At 41.6% G+C, this 18104-nt stretch overlaps 2 protein-coding genes across 4 annotated transcripts in view; one reads left to right on the forward strand and one right to left on the reverse strand.

The window, feature by feature from the left end:
* Positions 1-822: 822 nt before the first annotated feature.
* Positions 823-8937, forward strand: LOC100535353 (protein CutA homolog). 3 transcript variants are annotated; one of them, XM_073953482.1, is made up of 7 exons: positions 823-863; positions 1840-1884; positions 2625-2773; positions 3188-3247; positions 3712-3757; positions 5514-5563; positions 8707-8937. In XM_073953482.1, exons 2-7 carry the CDS (start codon positions 1846-1848, stop codon positions 8804-8806), a joined length of 444 nt encoding a protein of 147 aa, XP_073809583.1. In that variant the 5' UTR covers positions 823-863; positions 1840-1845; the 3' UTR covers positions 8807-8937. The 3 variants fall into 3 exon arrangements, with proteins under 3 accessions (XP_073809583.1, XP_073809585.1, XP_073809584.1); XM_073953483.1 differs by having other exon boundaries at positions 846-1039; XM_073953484.1 differs by lacking the exon at positions 5514-5563.
* Positions 8938-10646: 1709 nt separating this feature from the next.
* The window catches only part of si:zfos-169g10.2, a 10122-nt gene continuing 2664 nt past the window's right edge, over positions 10647-18104 (reverse strand). The window contains exon 2 of the mRNA XM_009302079.5: positions 10647-12978. Coding sequence (XP_009300354.2) covers positions 11652-12944 — 1293 coding nt within the window. The 5' untranslated portion in view covers positions 12945-12978 and the 3' untranslated portion in view covers positions 10647-11651. The remainder of the gene's footprint in view (positions 12979-18104) is intronic.

Here is an 18104-nt window from a genome sequence, read left to right on the forward strand (position 1 = left end):
AAAAAATGACCAACTAAATCCAGCTAAAACCATCTTGACCAGCCTGGTTTAAGCTGGACATAGCTGGTTTTAGCTGAGCTCCCAGCTTGGCTAACATAGTATAACCATGTTCCGTACAGATGACCCTTTAACGTCAATCTCTGAATAAATACTTATGGGTCGTAGACAAGCTATATATTATAAAAATGTTTAGTTGATTCATACTGGCTTACAAATGACAATTCACCAATACACTCCCACATGAATAGTAATCTATGCAGTTGTTTTAGAAATAGACATTGCTTTAATTCACCTGAATGTCATCTTCACTTTTTAAGTTTTTAGTTTGTTCCAATTTGACAGACTAACTCACTACTGAAGGCATTTTGCCAATACAGTGTCTAGGAAAGCTCAAATGCACAGCAAATAGAACAACACTAACATATTGAGAAAACAGCACTGTAGCACAATCAATATGTGAATTTAGATTTGATGCTGTTTATTTCTAAATCTGTATAGTTAATTTGGCTTTCATAATAAAAACCTATTGATTTTAGTTTATTTTAGATTCTAAAGCACTTTTGTGTCTCTCAGGTGAATGGAGTGCAGGCTGCATGCTGATCTAGTCGTTGTTTACTTCTGCTTGTTTGTTTTTATTACACACAACACACGTTATGTTATACATTTAACTAACTTTTTAAAGAATCTAAATATTAAAAAAAAACTTCAAGGATTTAAGAGGCTGATGACCGTCATAACAGTATTGTGAAATGACTTCATTGACAAAGAAAGAAAGATTCTGTAGTCTCGCCTCTCTCAGCGGCTCTGGCACTGCAGTCTCACGACAGTCGTGCACGTTTTCCGGCAGATCCTGTGGCTGAGAGGTGAGCACGAGTTTATTTATTTATGTTCAGAAACACACATGAGGATTAATAAGGCATAAACAGCGCTGCAGTGATCAAGTTCAGACTCTTAACAGATCTGCTGGAGCTCAATGCACACCCGCACAGATGCTCATCATGAGTTACTCACTGTGGCGAATGTGAACGTCTAATATACAGTAATTAATGACTTTACGATAATTAATTTCCCTATTACGGCAAAAAACACACTTTTACAGCTTATGAACACGTTATGTTAAACTTTACTGCTGTGAAGCTCCGTATGACAACTTCACTATGGTATATGCAATATCATGATACATAACCAGAGTTAATCAACTGTGATTATACAGTGGTGAATATGTCGACAAAGATGCTCAATACTCTTTTACTACAGTAATACATCTGTAGAATAGAGTAAAGCATGGTGTATTTGTGTTGTTTAAAGGTGTAACTACACTAACCATAGCATACCATACTGAAAACACAGCTAAAACCAGCCTACGCTGGTTTAAGAGGGGTTTTGGCCATTTCCAGACTGGTTTCCAGCCATTTCCAGCCTGGTCTTAGCTGGTCAGGCTAGAAAATGACCAGCTAAAACCAGCTTGACTAGCCTGGTTTAAGCTGGACACAGCTGGTTTTTGGATAGGCTGGTTAAGCTGGTTTTAGCTGGTCATCATCTCCCAGCCTGACCAGCTGTAGCTTATAAGACCAGTCTGGAAATGCCTGGAAACCAGTCTGGAAGTGGCCTAAACCCCTCTAAAACCAGCCTGATTGACCAGCTAAAACCAGCCTAGGCTGGTTTAGGCAGTTTTTTCAGTAGGGTAACCCTTGTTACTATAATGTTACTACAGTGAAATCGTTGTTGTCTTTGTCTAATGTTGTGTGTGTGTGTGTGTGTGTGATATTGTGTTTGTTTGTTTATCAAGCTGTTGTGTTTGTGTGTTTCTCCTGTGTGTGTGTGTGTGCGCGTGTGCAGCAGCTGATGTTCACTGATGCAGGATCCATCAAGATCTTCTGTCTGGTGAGTCTTCATCACATCTTCCCATGATGATCTGTGTGTGTGTGTGTGTGTGTGTGTTTAAAACAGAGTTGTCCAGTGTTGTACAGTGAAACAGAAACTGGTGTTGGAGCTCAGTAGTCGATCAGCTGGTGTAGCTCCTCCTCCTCAGTCCAGCATCAGCTGCTGTAGTGAATGACAGACTCGAGTCCTGTGAGGGGTTGTGAGCTGTTCTTCTTCAGAATAGTGTTCAGGTCACTGCTGATGCTGCTGGAGGAAAACCTTTCCTGACTCGCTCCTCCAAAACACCCCAAAGTGCTCAATAATGTTTACATCTGGGTACTGTGCAGGCCATGGGAGATGTTCAACTTCACTGTCATGTTCATCGGACCGCCAGTCCTGCTGTGTGTGTCGCTGCATCATCATCCTGACACACACCACCATCAGGATACAGTGTTTGACCCAATGGGTCACATGATGCTTCAGAATGGTTGGGTAGTTCTTGGTAGTGACCCAGCACCCATCTAGCACCAGTATTAGGCCTCTGGAATGCCATGTTATGAGGCCAAACCATCAGTGACCCCCCCCATGCTTCACTGTGGGCATCAGTAGTCAGGGTGGGCCGCTTCTGGAGGAAGCTCCCCAGACAAATAGTTTTAGTGGAAGCATATATATGTGTGTGTGTGTGTTTGTGTGTGTGTGTGTTCAGATGATGTTGTCTGCTATACCTGATGGTGTGTGTGTGTGTGTGTGTGTGTGTTCAGACGGTGTTGTCTGCTCTTCTGATGGTGTCAGTGTTGCGCTGGTCTGGATTGCGGATGTTCTCGATGGCGTCTCAAACATATTCTTCCGGCACTCATTCAGCAGCGTTCGTCACCTGCCCCAACGACACCGTGGCCAAACAGCTCGCCAGGTAGAGAAAATGACAAAAACTCAAAGTACAAAACACACACATATACACACACACACACACACACACACACACGTTTGCAGATACAGACTGAAAGAGTAGTGTTCAGGCAGATGTCAGTGTTTTCAGATGATCACTGTGGAGAAATACTTTCAGGATGTTTGATATAATAGTAATAATACGTAATCAAAGCATTTTAAAGTGGTAAATTTCAACAAAAGAGCACAAGACATAATTAAATTGAATAACTATCTGCAGATATTGAACATTATAGAGTAATAAGCAGCAGTGTTGAGCGTCATGTGTTTATGTTGTTGTGTGAACGTGACTCCGCTGTGTGTGTTTGGTGCGTCTCCAAATATTCAGTGTCTTCAGTTTCTGTCTTGATTTATGAATAAGATGTTGTTCTCTCCTCAGAGGAATCGTGGAGAAGAAGCTGGCGGCGTGTGTGAACATCGTCCCGCAGATCACATCTGTGTGAGTGTGTGTGTTTGTTTGTGTGTGTGTTTATACACTCACTGGCCATTTTATTAGGTACACATGTCTAACTGCTCGTTAATGCAAATTTCTAATCAGCCAATCACATGGCAGCAGCTCAATGCATTCAGGCATCTAGACATAGTCAAGAGCAAAATCTCTGAGGAATATTTCCAGTACCCTGTTGAATCTATGCCACAAAGGATTAAGGCAGAAGGTAAAAGTGGGTTCGACCTGGTACTAGTAAAGTGTACCTAATAAAGTGGCCGGTTTGTGTGCGGGTCAGAAAGTCAGATGTGTGTGCATGAAGTCATGCATCTGATTTGTTTGTGCAAGGTGCGTGTGTCTGTCAGTAGATGAGTGTGTATGTGAGAGATATGATGTGTGTGTCTTTTTTTGTCTGTGTGTGATATACAGTAATATGATGCAGGTCTAATGTGTGTGTGTGTGTGTATGTGCTGCAGGTACGAGTGGCAGGGAAAGATCGAGGAGGACAATGAAGTTCTGCTGGTGAGCGACACACACACACACACACACACACACACACACACACACACACACACACACATTTACAGTTGAAAGAAGTTTACACACACTATAAAATGGCACCTTTTAATAAAGTCCGATGTTAATGTGAGTAAACTTTTCCTCTTTTAGGTAAGTGAGGATGATCACGTGTGTTTCTGTTCTGCTCAATAGCAGAATAATGACAGAGATTGTTTGAGGAATTGTTCTAACTCTTCTTGATAGTCAAGTTTACACACAGTAAGATTATTCTGCCTCTAATAAAGCTCAGATGATGATGTCAGGGGTTTGGAAGTTTCTGATTGGCTGATTGACAACATTTGAGTTAATGTGAGGCACAACTGTAGAATAGTATTGAAGGAAAAGCTCAAACACACTGCTTCCCTGTGTGACAACATGGGGAAATCAACAAGCCAGAATCAACAACAAAGCCAGATTACCATTAGCTGAATGACACTGGGAAAAGACTGATGTGTGGAGACATGTCCTGTGCTCTGATGGAGCTGAGATTGAACTGTTTGGCCATAATGAGCAGTGTTACATCTGGAGGACAAAGGGGAACAAGCCTAGAACACCATCCCAACTGTGCAGTATGGGGGCGGCAGCATCATGTTGTGGGGCTGTTTTGCTGCAGGAGGGACTGGTCCACTTCACAGCATAGATGGCATCATGAAGACAGAACATTATGGAGAAATACTGAAGCAACATCTCAACACATCAGCCAGGACATTACAACTTGGCCACAACTTGGCCACATGACTCTTCCAAACAGATCATGAGCCTAAGCATACTGCCAAATGAGTTCACATGTGCTTTAAGGACAACAGAGTGAATGTTTTGGAGTGGCCATCACAAAGCCCTGATCTCAATCCTATAGAGAATGTGTGGGCAGAGCTGAAAAAGCTTCTGCGAGCAAGACAGCCTACAAATCTGACTCGGTTACAGCAATTCTGCCAGGAGGTAAAGCTAAAAAATAGCAAGGTAATGTGTGTAAACTTCTGACTGTCTAGACATTAATAATAAGTTCTCTCATTATTCTGGCATTTAGCAAACATGCACAATGCACAAGACATCTTTTTAAAAATGGTTTTGTTCCTTTTTGTAGATTTTATGTAAGCTTGTGGTTTTAACTGTGTGTTATTAACATGATTTCACATGATCTTTGTACAGTTAGAAGACGCTTTGCTCGATTTTAATGTTATTATTTTTATTTAATGTTCTGACAATGGAAACATGTAAAAACTCAGATTTTCTTCCTAAATTTTCCTCTCAGTCCCGGTTTACTGAATTCTTCCTTTTCCAAAGCCCTGCTGGTCTGACCCGGGTGTTTAATAATCACACACACAATGAGAATAATACTGAGTGTTTCAATATTTTGAAGCACATTCATTCAGTCATTAATTCATTTTCTTGTCAGCTTAGTCCCTTTATTAATCTGGGGTCGCCACAGTGGAATGAACCACCAACTTATCCAGCATGTATTACGCAGCGGATGCCATTCCATCTGCAATCCAGTGTATGGGAAACACCCATACACACTCATTCACACACACACTCATACACTAGTGCCAGTGTAGTTGATCAGTTATAGCGCATGTGTTTGGACTGTGGGGGAAACCGGAGCACCCGGAGGAAACCCACACCAACACGGGGAGAACATGCAAACTCCACACAGAAACTACATGTACACATGTCAACATAATCTGTGTTCTGTAATAAGTGTGTTGAACATTTTTCTCAGATGATCAAGACAAGAAGTTCAAAGATTCCTGAACTCGCTGAATATGTCCGGTAACTCTCTCTCTCTCTCACACACACACACACACACACACACACACACACACACACACACACACACACACACACACACACACACAGGTCAAGCACAGAAACATGTTGGGTCTCCAGTAGTCTAGTATGAGCTGATGTTTTCATGTTTGTCATATAAAATGCACAAGTTAAGAGATTTTCCACAAACATTAATAATTCCCTTAAATGCCTACAGACAGATGAGGAAAGAAAGTTATGAATGATGCTCAGACTGGCACACATACAGACACACACATAAACAAATATACACAGACAGACAGAAAAACACACACACACACACACACACACACACACACTGAACTGAAGGCAGTGTTTGAGGCTGGTGATGTAACCTGTTGGTCCTCCAGTGAAACTCTCCATCAGTTTTGTGATTCTGTTTGTGCTGCTCGTGACAGAAGCGACACACTCCGTCTGAAACACAGCAGTGTTGAATAATGTAGTGTTGTCTGCAATACCAATCAGAGCCCACATTGAAACACATCCATTCCCTGCTCACCGTCCAGTGCAGGTTCTCAAACACCCCTGACTGGCCACTGTGGTCACATGATCAATAGATATGACTGTGAGTCTTTGACTACATTTATTTGACATTTAAATGGGGATAGAAATGATATGCAAGTAGCAGTTCGAGGTTATTATTGCATATTTCATTTATTTCCTTCAACATAAAACCGGAAATTCGACTTATTAGTTAATTCATTAAGGAATCGCTGCTATAGTAACCCAACCCCAAATCAGTCCACCTCAGCAGGACTCTGTAATGTGAGCTGAATGTGGTCCTGCATTGTCGTGTTGAACTCTGCATGGGTATCCCCGGTTAAATTGGCAGCATATTGTGCTCCAAAACCTCTCTGTGCTGTACAGCATTACTGGAGCATCACAGAAGGGCAGGTTACCTTTGCCGAGGACACCAACACAACCCCATATCATGACAGAGCCGGGCTTTTAGATTCGGTAACAAGTCTTTTGGTTGGTAACAGTCTGGATGATCCTTTTCTCCTTTGGTCCGGAGCTCACAGCATCCATTTCTCCCAAAAAACACCTGAAACACTGCTCCATCTGAGCACAGTACACATCTCCACTGTGTGATGCTCCATCCTAGATGCTTCCGAGTCAATGACGCTTCTGGACACTGTTAACATAGGGCTTTCTTTTAGCACAGTGCTGTTTTCACTGACATAACCTAACTTCTCTAATGACATCAGTTTGGGCGAAATATGTTTAGCCACGCCCCTACAAGTGTGCTGCAAATGAAGCACAGAGAAACTTGAATTAAACCCCGCCCCTTACTTAATATTCCATATCTGTGTGTAATGCATCATCATAATGGAATATGAGTGATAAAATGGGAGCAGCATGGTGGCTCAGGGGTTATCACTGTGGAATCTCAGCAAGAAGGGCGCTGGTTTGAGTCCCAGCTGGGTCAGTTGGTGTTTCTGTGTGGAGTTTGCATGTTCTCCCCGTGTTGGCGTGGGTTTCCTCTGGTTTCCACCACAGTCCAAACACATGCGCTATAGGGGAATTGATGAACTAAACTGGCCATAGTGTATGAGTGTGTGTGTGTGTGTAACAAAATCTGTCAGTGTTGTTTTCATTCTCTCATCTTCTGCGCTTCACATTTTGGCGGTTGTAGCTCCTGTCATCTGAAGGCAGAAGGCATTGAATGATTGATTGACAGCTGATATTACCCAATCCATTCGCAGTTCTAGAGCAGTGGGCCAATAAGAAGAGCACAAAGGCGGAGCAAGCATTGCAGGCTTTTTTTCCGCATAACAGCTGTTTATCTGTTCCCGTTTGGCATTTTTAGGTGCAATAATGCATTCTGCATACATGTCTCCTAAATCCGCGCACGCCGTGACGATTCTGCCGTGAAAACAGTGAAAATGTGTGCACTCGCCCAAATGCTTCCAACTATATTTTTTTAGGTCGCATAGATAAAACTTCAGGCGCATATTTGACCAAAACGGTCGAGGCCTAGCATCTTAACTTGTTATTATTTCCTTATAATAATAATAAAATAAGGAAGTTATCATCAATCACAATACATATTGCAGTGAACTCCAGCCCAACTCTCGTGTCCTCCAGCAGCTGTGGGAAAAGCCAATACACTGACACAGATCACTCTGTTCATGCAGAGTCCCGCGGGAAAAGTGATTGACAGGTGGTAATCTGTGTGTAACTTTATTTATTTATGGTTTGGTTATGGGTAAAGCAAACACCATGTGGGTCAGGTTGTGAAAATGGTAGACTGCTATTAATTTTTTCCTCATGAATAAATTGGTATTTAACAACCCCCATCCCCGATGATGATGATGCCCTCGTCCATCGTGATGTTTCACATTAGACTTCGTACGATGCCAAATTGGTCAACATCACCCAACACTACTATCAACAGAGCAAGTCTTTTGCTATGCCCTTTGCTTCTCACATTTACCCTTCCTCTCCCAGCGCATGTGATTGGGTCAAACGATTGTGAGCGGTAACTAAGATAACTCAAATCAGTGTTGAGGGGTGTACATGGGGTAATTCGCCCAGGGTGCTATTTAAGCTAGAACAGCCACTGTCTACAGAGATGAATAAGACTATGATGTGAATATTAAGTTACTGTTAATATAATGAGAGTTTTATAACAAAAAAAATAACAGTGATTTTGACTGACTTTAGCTGTGTTTTTATTTTATATGAGCATTTTGGAGAATTGCACTACACATGCTTAATAGAAATGCCAAAATGTGTGACAATCCTGAAAATGCACTTGAAAAGGCTTCTCAGCTGCAGGACACGACACTCTCTTGTTTCTCATTAGATGGAAACACTGCTTTATTCAGAAATGTGTTATGCAATGTTACAGTTTGCAACACCTCCTCTTCTTGAATTGGTATCACTCTGAGGGGGATCTACAGATATCTGGCTGTGCTAAACAAACACTTCAGAAACGAATTATACACATTATGCAGATAAATCTAATTATCTTTGGATAGAAACATAGCTGTACTTTTAACAACACCAGAATAACGAATGTGTGTGTGTGTGTGTGTGTGTGTGTGTGTGTGTGTGTGTGTGTGTGTGTGTGTGTGTGTGTGTGTGTGTGTGTGTGTATGTAGCTCCAATCATCCCTATGAAGTGGCCGAGGTCATCAGTTTGCCCATTGATCAGGGAAATCCTCCGTATCTGAAGTGGATTGGAGACGTCGTGCCGGAGTGACTCCACTCTCCAGTGTTTTTTCCTCAATGCTACTGTTTACTTTGCTGCAGAAGAATATCAGGACAAGGTTATGTTCTGGATGAGCAGATTGTTATAATTTACACTGCATTAAAGCGTCACACTCAGCAGAACGTGTGTGTTTTTGTCTTATTGTGAAGATTACAGGGTGTGGAGTGCGAGCGCTTCAGTTCTGTGGGTGTTTCCACTCAAAGGAAGCCTCTTGTTTAGTTGAGGCCACTAAATATAACACAGTACTGATGTTACAGACACAGTCCACCTACAAACTCCCCCTCAAGTGTTCATGAGATTGTTTCTATTTTTAAAAACAAGACAAGATATTCTGGAAAAAAACTAGTGGCATCCAGAGTTTCAACAGAAGAAACACAAACAGCTTTAGAAGAAGTTGAGGATGAAGAAATGCTGACAGAATTTTCATTTTTTGGTGTACTGGCCCTTTAAGATGGAGATTATAGCCACATGGCCAATTACAAACACTAAATTAGTGTGTGAGATGAGTGAAAAATGACTTTACTCTGAAAGAGAACATTCATTCTTGTGAGAGATGTGAATTACAACAGTAATGGAGGAGAAAATCACCCGTCTGTGCTGATGGTCAATTATACACAAGAGCACAGAATGAGGAAAAATGAATGATAGATTTTAATATGAGATGCACCACTGCATCTGTGGCACTGAACGCCCTTTGAGCCCTCAAATGTCAACACACACACACACACACACACACACACACACACACACACACACACACACTGACCACTGTGACCATCTGCGGTTTCTGCCCTTCAGCTGAAGAATGGAGGGTTGATATGTTACACTGGATCTCATAACACTGTCCAACCCACATTAAGAATACTATAGTAATGGGTAGTAAATACTGTAGTGGCTTTGAACCACACAATAATAATTTACTTCTATTCATTGATTGTGGTGATTGTACAGTGACCATGGTAACAAAACATCTAGTAATTGATCTGTTGTGGTGATTCTATAGTTGCTATGGTAACAACTTCTATAGTAATTAATTTGTTATGGTGATTCTATAGTTGCTATGGTAACAACGTTTATAATAATTGATCTGTTGTGGTGATTCTATAGTTGTTATGGTAACATCTATAGTAATTGATTTGTTGTGGCAATTCTGTAGTTGCTATGGTAACAACTTCTATAGTAATTAGTTTGTTGTGGTGATTCTATAGTTGCTATGGTAACACAACATCTATAGTAATTGATTTGTAGTGATTCTAAAGTTGCTATGGTAACAACATCTATTGTAATTGATCTGTTGCGCAATTCTATAGTTGCTTTGGTAACAACTTCTATAGTAATTGATTTGTTGTGATTTTATAGGTGTTATGGTAACAAAACAGTAATTGATCTGTTGCGGTGATTCTATAGTTGCTATGGTAACACATCTATAGTAATTGATCTGTTGTGGTGATACTATAGTTGCTATGGTAAAAACACCTATAGTAATTAATCTGTTGCAACAATTCTATAGTTGCTATGGTAACAACTTTTATAGTAATTGATCTGTTGCGGCGATTCTACAGTTGCTATGGTAACAACTTCATTGGTAATTGATCTGTTGCAGTGATTCTATAGTTGTTATGGTAACACAACACTAATGAAATCAAATGACCAAATCCTGTAGTTTTCCACAACTGCATACTACATTGTATACTACAATACACCACTGTTTACTGCAGTATTGATTAGTTCATCAGTTCACTACAGTTAATATAGCATGCTGTAGCATTCATTAACGAAGAGTTGTAAGCATTATACAGTATATTACAGGTATGGTTAAAAAACACTATAATTTACTACAGTATTTTGACTTTTAATAAATCATTGATGTACAGCAGACTCATTAAAAAAACAATTATGTAGAAAACCAGACTGAGGATTCTGATGAAACAGACTCTGATGGAAACTGGTGCTGAATTAATGTGAGCAACAGGAATAAAATAAGAATCTGGCCGATTTCTCAGTCGTACATTCACAAATACTTCACACAACTTCTGAACGTTTTACCACTCATGTCTTCTCGACTGGTCCCTGGAGCTCAGCTGATATCGCAGACATCTATATCCACCTTATTATGCTCGTTTCCATAATTGTTCAGATTCATTAGCCGCTACATGCTAATGACTAGAAATAACAAACGGCGGTAAACGCTGAAACTTACATCCAGTGTGTTCATGACAATACATTAAACTTAAACTAATATGAAATGAAAAATACAAGTTTGCAACATCAAACAGCAAAACAAGCTGCTTTGTTTGGCTAAATATTAATACCCACATGAAAAAACGCAGTGTTTTTGAACCATTCTATAGTGTATCATACTGCATATTATAGTATAACGACTAGTAGCAGTATTAGTAGTATTTACAACACTTTGTATTGACTATAGTGAACTGATAAACTAATAAATACTGTCATATATATATATATATATATAGTACTAACTGTGGTGTATTGTAGTATAATGCACCCTATAGTTGTAGGTCATTTGTTTATATTTTGTTACTGTAGTAAATGTTGAATAAAACAGATTAATTACAATAGTCGTTCGTTGTGTTACCATAGTAACTATACAATCACCACAACAGATACTTGACTATAGCAGGGTTCAAATACACAATCAATTGCTGTAGTATTTTATAGTATCATACGGGTGACACCGAAAGTTTCCACATATTTAAGCCACAATGGCTTCGTCACTTTAGAGTGAAAAATGTGGCGGATAAAGCAGACTGAGGTTATCTGGCAGCCAACACGGCCAGACGATCTGCCATCAGCAGTCATCAATGAATATTTATCACAAGCAGCTGATCTCCAGGACGGAGCGTTTATCCTCGCCGTTCTCCGGCAGGTGTTTGTGTCTCCGAGCTCCATTGAGAACAGCTGCGGGTTCAGAGGTCGAGCTGACGGCACCATCGCATCGTTCATCCACGTTTTTACCATTTCGAAGTTCGCTTTCCTCGCGCTCCTCAACATCCATCGCCTTCAGATGCTCCTTTACCTCCATCTCCCTTCGGATCTCCTCCAGCGGGAGCGCCACCATTCCCGTTCCCTGCTGCAGATCCTGGTTCTCCACACGTCTAGACGATCGACACAAGGCTTTGCGAAATCCTCTTTTAAAGTTATCCGAAAGGAATCCATATAGGATGGGATTTGCGCAACTGTTTGCATATGAAAGAACTACGACAAAGTAATACAGGCCTCTGAACTCGCCTGGTAGCAGAACCAGCAGGTTTACGATGTTTAAAACGTAGAACGGCAGCCAGCAGAATACAAACACAGCTACCACGATTACGACCATTCGCGTTATTTTGCGTTCTGATTTCCTGCGGCGAATGGACGTTGCGCGGACTCTTCGTCCAGAGCTGCGCACTTTGACTACAATTAACAAATAGCAGAGACAGATTACGGTAAGCGGGCCGAAGAATCCCACTGTCGCCGTATAGATAATAAACGACGCTTTCCAGACTTCGGCAGGCTCCGGCCATACAATACTACAATTTCCGTCATCCTGCAGAACGCCGGCGAACATCACCACTGGTAGGACTACTACAAACGAAATCGCCCATATTGTGCAATTCACAGTTTTAGCCACACGTGGCTGGCGCCACCTAGAGGATCGGAGGGGATGCACTACAGCAAGATATCGGTCGATGCTCATCACGGTCAGACAGAAGATGCTAGTAAATTGGTTAATTGCGTCGACAGTCATGACCAGACGACACATCAGAGATCCGAAGGGCCAGGAGAGAAGGCCGTTCTGTACAGCGAGGAATGGCAGACCTAACATGAAGAGTTCGTCAGCGATAGCTAGATTGAGGATGTAGATATTTGTCACAGACTCCGCTTGGGAATATCGCAGCACGATGTGGATTACTAGAGTGTTCCCGACCAGACCGACAACGCAAACGGTGATGTACACCAGAGGGATGAGGATCCCAGCGATGCCTGGAGAGTAATCCAGAGGTCTCCAGTTGTCTGTCGGAGAAATAAACGTTTGGTTGAAGGACGAAGAGGAGGTGTTCGTACACATCGACGGTTGAGTTGTGGATGGATGTGAGAGTGCGGATGTTATTCTGATGATCTCCATCACTGTAAGAGCGCTCAGCTGCTGCCCATCTGATCTACGAGAGAGACAGAACACTGGTTAGTCAATGAGTTTGCACACACACACACACACACACACACACACACACACACACACACACACACACTAAGTTTATTTTAGTAAAGTAAAATCAAGACAGTGGTTATTACTGTGGCCTCACAACATGAAGGTTGCTGGTTCGAGGTCCAGCTGGGTCAGTTGATGTGTCTGTGTGGAGTTTGACTAATTGTGTTTCTTCTGTAGAAACACTCAAATGTCTCCAATTGGGTTGCCAAATCCACAGTTTTGCTGCAGAATTTGGCTATTTAAACCACATGCCGTGGGTTGATTTTAAACATGTGGGTTACAGGTTTGACATATTCATTCATTTATTCATTCATTTTCCTTTGGCTTTGTCACTTATTTATCAGGGGAATGAACCGCCAACTATTCCAGCATATGTTTTATGCTGCAGACATCCTTCCAGCCGCAACCCAGTACTGGGAAACACACATACACACTCATTCACACACACACTCATACACTACGGCCAGTGTAGTTGATCAGTTCCCCTATAGCGCATGTGTTTGGACTGTGGGGGAAACCGGAGCACCCGGAGGAAACCCGGGCCAACACGGGGAGAACATGCAAACTCCACACAGAAACACCAACTGACCCAGCCGAGACTCAAACCAGCGACATTCTTGCTGTGAGGCCACAGTGCTAAGTGCACTTCACCAGAACACTCTGTTTGATTGGGCGTGGCCAATTGTAGACTCAGAAGTAAATGCTTTCTGCTCTAATTGGCTGACAGATTTGCATATTAACAAGCTAAACAAACAGAGGAGTAGAAGTCGATCTTTCTTGGGGGCGGGGCTTGTCCAGACTATTACATCATAGAGTGGAACATTCCAGAACCTGCTGTTTTTGTCTTCAATATAAGCAGATTTGGGGTGGCACGGCTAAGTGGTTAGCACTGTGGCCTCACAGCAAGAAGTCCCGGTGCTACAGGGGAATCGATCAACTAAATTGGCTGTAGAGTATGAGTGTGTGTGAGAACGAGTGTGTTTGGGTGTTTCCAAGTACTGGGTTGGAACTGGAGGGGCATCTGCTGGGTTGAATATTTGCTGGATGAGTTAGTGGTTTATTGCGCTGTGGTAACCCCTGATGAGTAAAGGGACTAAGCCAAAGGAAAATTAATGAAGGAAATTAAGACTCAAACTGTTGGTCAAATATATTTATTAATTTAAACTAAAATTCATTCATGATAATATGAAGAGAAATTAGTCTGTAAAATAACAGAAATGTACTAAAAGTTGATTACAAGGTTTTTTAGATGTAATATTGAACACCAATAATAACAAATAATAATAATATAAAATAATATTAAATAAATAATAATAATAATACATTTTATTTATAGGTGCCTTCAAAGCACTCAAGGACACCTTACAATAAGTCACAGGCACATTATGAAATACAGAAATTAAACCAGAAAATCATTAAAAGCAAGAACAGAAAGATTTTAACCCAGGATTCAAAATTGGAGATAGTCCACCTGGGGAATATCTAATGGCAGGGACTTCTATAACTGTGGTGCTATGCAGCTATAAGTCCTGCCACCAAATCATTTCATCTTAAAATTTGCATTTTATCTATTAAAAATAACAATAAATGTCACATTTTACAACTTTTCAAGGTTAAAAGTTGTTGAAAGAAATATCAAGTTCCCGTAATTCAGTTCTAAAGCAGAATTAAACAGGAAAAAAGCATACATATTTAACTGTAATGATTAAAAACATCAATATTTTTCACAGTATTTAAAGCATGCTATATTTTATATCTCTGTAATCCACATATGAACGTGTATGTTAAATATGTGATTTGCACTCATCTGCTTTCTTGATGTAATGTTAATTTCTGTATTTACTAGAGTAAAAGTGAGCCGTCCTCATGTTTACTGACAGTGTTATTTACGTTCTGGATGGTGAACTTGTGTTATAGATTGTGCGCTGAGGAACTGAAGCACGTCCCCGTGAGGGCGGCCCCGGACCCCGACCGGGCGGAAATGAGCGGCGGGGATGGAGACTAGCCTGTGATTGTGTTTGTTCGGGTTTGTTGACGTTGTTTCTGAGCCTCATCTCTGCTCCAGCACTAATGGAGGATAATTAACGCGGTACAGTCGGTCAGCAGGAGCTCGTGGCTCCAGGTAAAAACCACTTTATTAGGAGCTCAGGAAGAAAACACTTTTATTTTTCTTTATATTTGCGCACATCTGTTGATCAGCTGCAGATCTGATCAGAAATCACAGGCAGCAGATCATTATTGTCCTCTTCTGCTGGACTAATTGTGTTGCTAACACTCAAATCTCTCCATTTGGGTTGCCAAATCCACAGTTTTCCCGCAAAATTGGGCTGCTTTAGTTTATTATAGATTTGAAAACTTATAAACAATTGTTTATTTTAAAAATTTTATTTTAAGAAAGTTTATGTCAGAAAAGGGCGTCACAGTGGTGGAGTGGGCAGCACAATCTCCTCACAGCAAGAAGGTCTCTGGTTCGAGTCTCGGCTGGGTCAGTTGGTGTTTCTGTGTGGAGTTTGCATGTTCTCCCCGTGTTGGTGTGGGTTTTCTCTGGGTGCTCCGGCTTCCCCCACAGTCCAAACACATGCGCTATAGGGGAATTGGGTAGGCTAAGTTGTCCGTAGTGTGTGAGTGTGTGTGCAGGAGTGTATGGGTGATGTAATCTGACTTCAGCTTGAATGTTGGATCCTGCTGGTAACACACACTAAACACACATCTGCATGTGAATGAGGGAGCCGAATATCCTCAATTAAAGATGCACTTCATTCTCCCCCAGATGAAGTGTGTTGATTTCTGTGCTGCGGGTGAAGTGTGTGTTGTGTTGGGGTAGACGTGTAATAATAATAATAATGAAGCGAGCGCTGAGCGCTGCAGACGCGCTGAATGTGTTTAGTGATGGCAGCTGTATGAGCCGGGTTACTGAAAGGCTTTTTGAGCGTCTGCAGACTGACTGAGATCAGGCTTTTGTTCCCGGAGGCGCCATTAATCCACATTAACCTGCGCAGCTGTGTGTGTGTGTGTGTGTGTGTGTGTGTTCACACTGCAGACGCTCGATTCACTTTGACTGATGGAGGAGAAGTGCTGCAATAAAACTGCCATCATCAAACACTCCTCACTCACACACACACACACACACACACACACACACACACACACACACACACACACACACACACACACACACTCACACATACCACACACACATACACACACAGCCATTAAACAGTTGTTGTATTTGTGTGTGTGTGTCAGTGTGTGTATGTTTGTAGCTTATATATATGTGTGTGTGTATTTGTGAGTGGTGTGTGTTTGTGTGAGACCTGGATTTTTGCGAAAAAGTGTGTGTGGCTCCAGTGGTTGCTGATAATTTGTGTGTGTGTGTGTGTTTGTGAGAGAGTTTTTGTTTGTGTATGTGTTTGTGTGTGTTTGCATAAAACTCCAGTTGTTGCTTATAATGTGTGTGTGTGTGTGTTTGTGTGTGTGTGTGTGTGTGTACTTGCGTATAACTCCAGTTATTGCTGATAATGTGTGTGCGTGTGTGTGTTTGTGTGTGTTTGATTGCATATAACTCCAGTTGTTGCTTATAATGTGTGTGTGTGTGTGTGTGTGTTTGTGTGTGTGTGTGTGTGTACTTGCGTATAACTCCAGTTATTGCTGACAATGTGTGTGCGTGCGTGTGTTTGTGTGTGTGTGATTGCATATAACTCCAGTTGTTGCTTATAATGTGTGTGTGTGTGTGTGTGTGTTTGTGTGTGTGTGTGTGTGCTTGCGTATAACTCCAGTTATTGCTGATAATGTGTGTGTGTGTGTGCATTTGAGTATGTGTGTGTGTATTAGTGTGTGGTGTGTGTTTGTGTTTAGTTGTATTTGTGTGGTTTGTGTTTGTGTTAGTTTTTGCCAATAATGTGTGTGTGTGTGTGTGTGTGTGTGTGTGTGTGTGCTGTCTTCAGTCATTGTCCTGCTGAAGCGCCTTTGTGTTCAGATAATGAACAGCTCTAATCTCTCTCACACACACAATCCTTAGCTTGTATGCATGTGTGTGTGCGTGTGTGTGTGTGTGTGTGTGTGCGTGTGTGTGTGTATTCTGTTTTTCTTTATTCTTTTATGGTTTATTTAGATGCTGTCCAATACATATTCACGGTGACCAAGGGACGAGAGAGACACCCTGCTATAATCTGTGTGTGTGTCTCTCTCTGTATGTGTATGTGCACGTGTGTGTGTGTGTGTGTGTAGAAGTGTGTGTGGTTACTGCTCTTTGTAAATCAACAACAAAATCTACAGCTACAAGCTTTAAGTGTGTGTGTGTGTGTGTGTGTGTGTGTGTGTGTGTGTGTGTGTGTGTTAATCGCCGCACACGCATTTAAAGCGCGCGTCATCAGTCGAGGCCTTTAGCATCTCTGCGTTTCGTCTTGTCTGTAAATGTCAGCAGAGGAAATAATGCACAGAACTCCAGAGTGAATCATGTTAAGAGCGTTTAGATCATAATGGATGGAGGAGGTGAAGCCGGGGCGACTTTAGCTGCGCAAAACTGGGGAAAAACACAGTCTGACGCATGAAAGATTGACCAAAACACACACGATTACCATCATCAGGCTTCATGTAGACTGGGGTTTATTCGCCCAGGAGGATCATCTGTATGAACACACACACCAGCAGCGTCACACTCAAATCTGCTTTTATTTACACTCTCGCTGCATAGTTCTGATCTTGATAAAGAGAGGTTCTTGATGTGATGGAGGACTTACATTCAACTTCACAATCATTTATACAGAAGCTAAAGGGCTCGTCCTGTAAGTTTCAACATGTCTCCAACAAAACCAGCTCATTCATTCATTCATTTCCCTTCAGTTAGTTCCTTTATTTATCAGTGGAATGAACCACCAACTCTTCCAGCATATGTTTTACACCGCGAATGCCCTTTTAGCTGCAACCCAGTACTGGGTAACACCCATACACATTCATTCACACACACTCATACACTACGACCAATTCAGTTCACCAGTTCCCCTGTAGCGCATGTGTTTGGACTGTTCGGAGCACCCGGAGGAAACCAACGCCAACACGGGGAGAACATGCAAACTC

Source organism: Danio rerio, chromosome 6, assembly GCF_049306965.1.
Source record: "Danio rerio strain Tuebingen ecotype United States chromosome 6, GRCz12tu, whole genome shotgun sequence".
Classification (NCBI taxonomy): Eukaryota; Metazoa; Chordata; class Actinopteri; order Cypriniformes; family Danionidae; genus Danio; species Danio rerio.

Excerpts from the sequence above, each read along its gene's own strand:
- LOC100535353 (XM_073953482.1), top strand. The coding sequence starts at position 1,846 with ATGTTCACTGATGCAGGATCCATCAAGATCTTCTGTCTG. Across the intron at positions 3,248-3,711 it reads GTCCCGCAGATCACATCTGT|GTACGAGTGGCAGGGAAAGA; the intron begins GTGAGTGTGTGT and ends TATGTGCTGCAG. Across the intron at positions 5,564-8,706 it reads GAACTCGCTGAATATGTCCG|CTCCAATCATCCCTATGAAG; the intron begins GTAACTCTCTCT and ends GTGTGTATGTAG.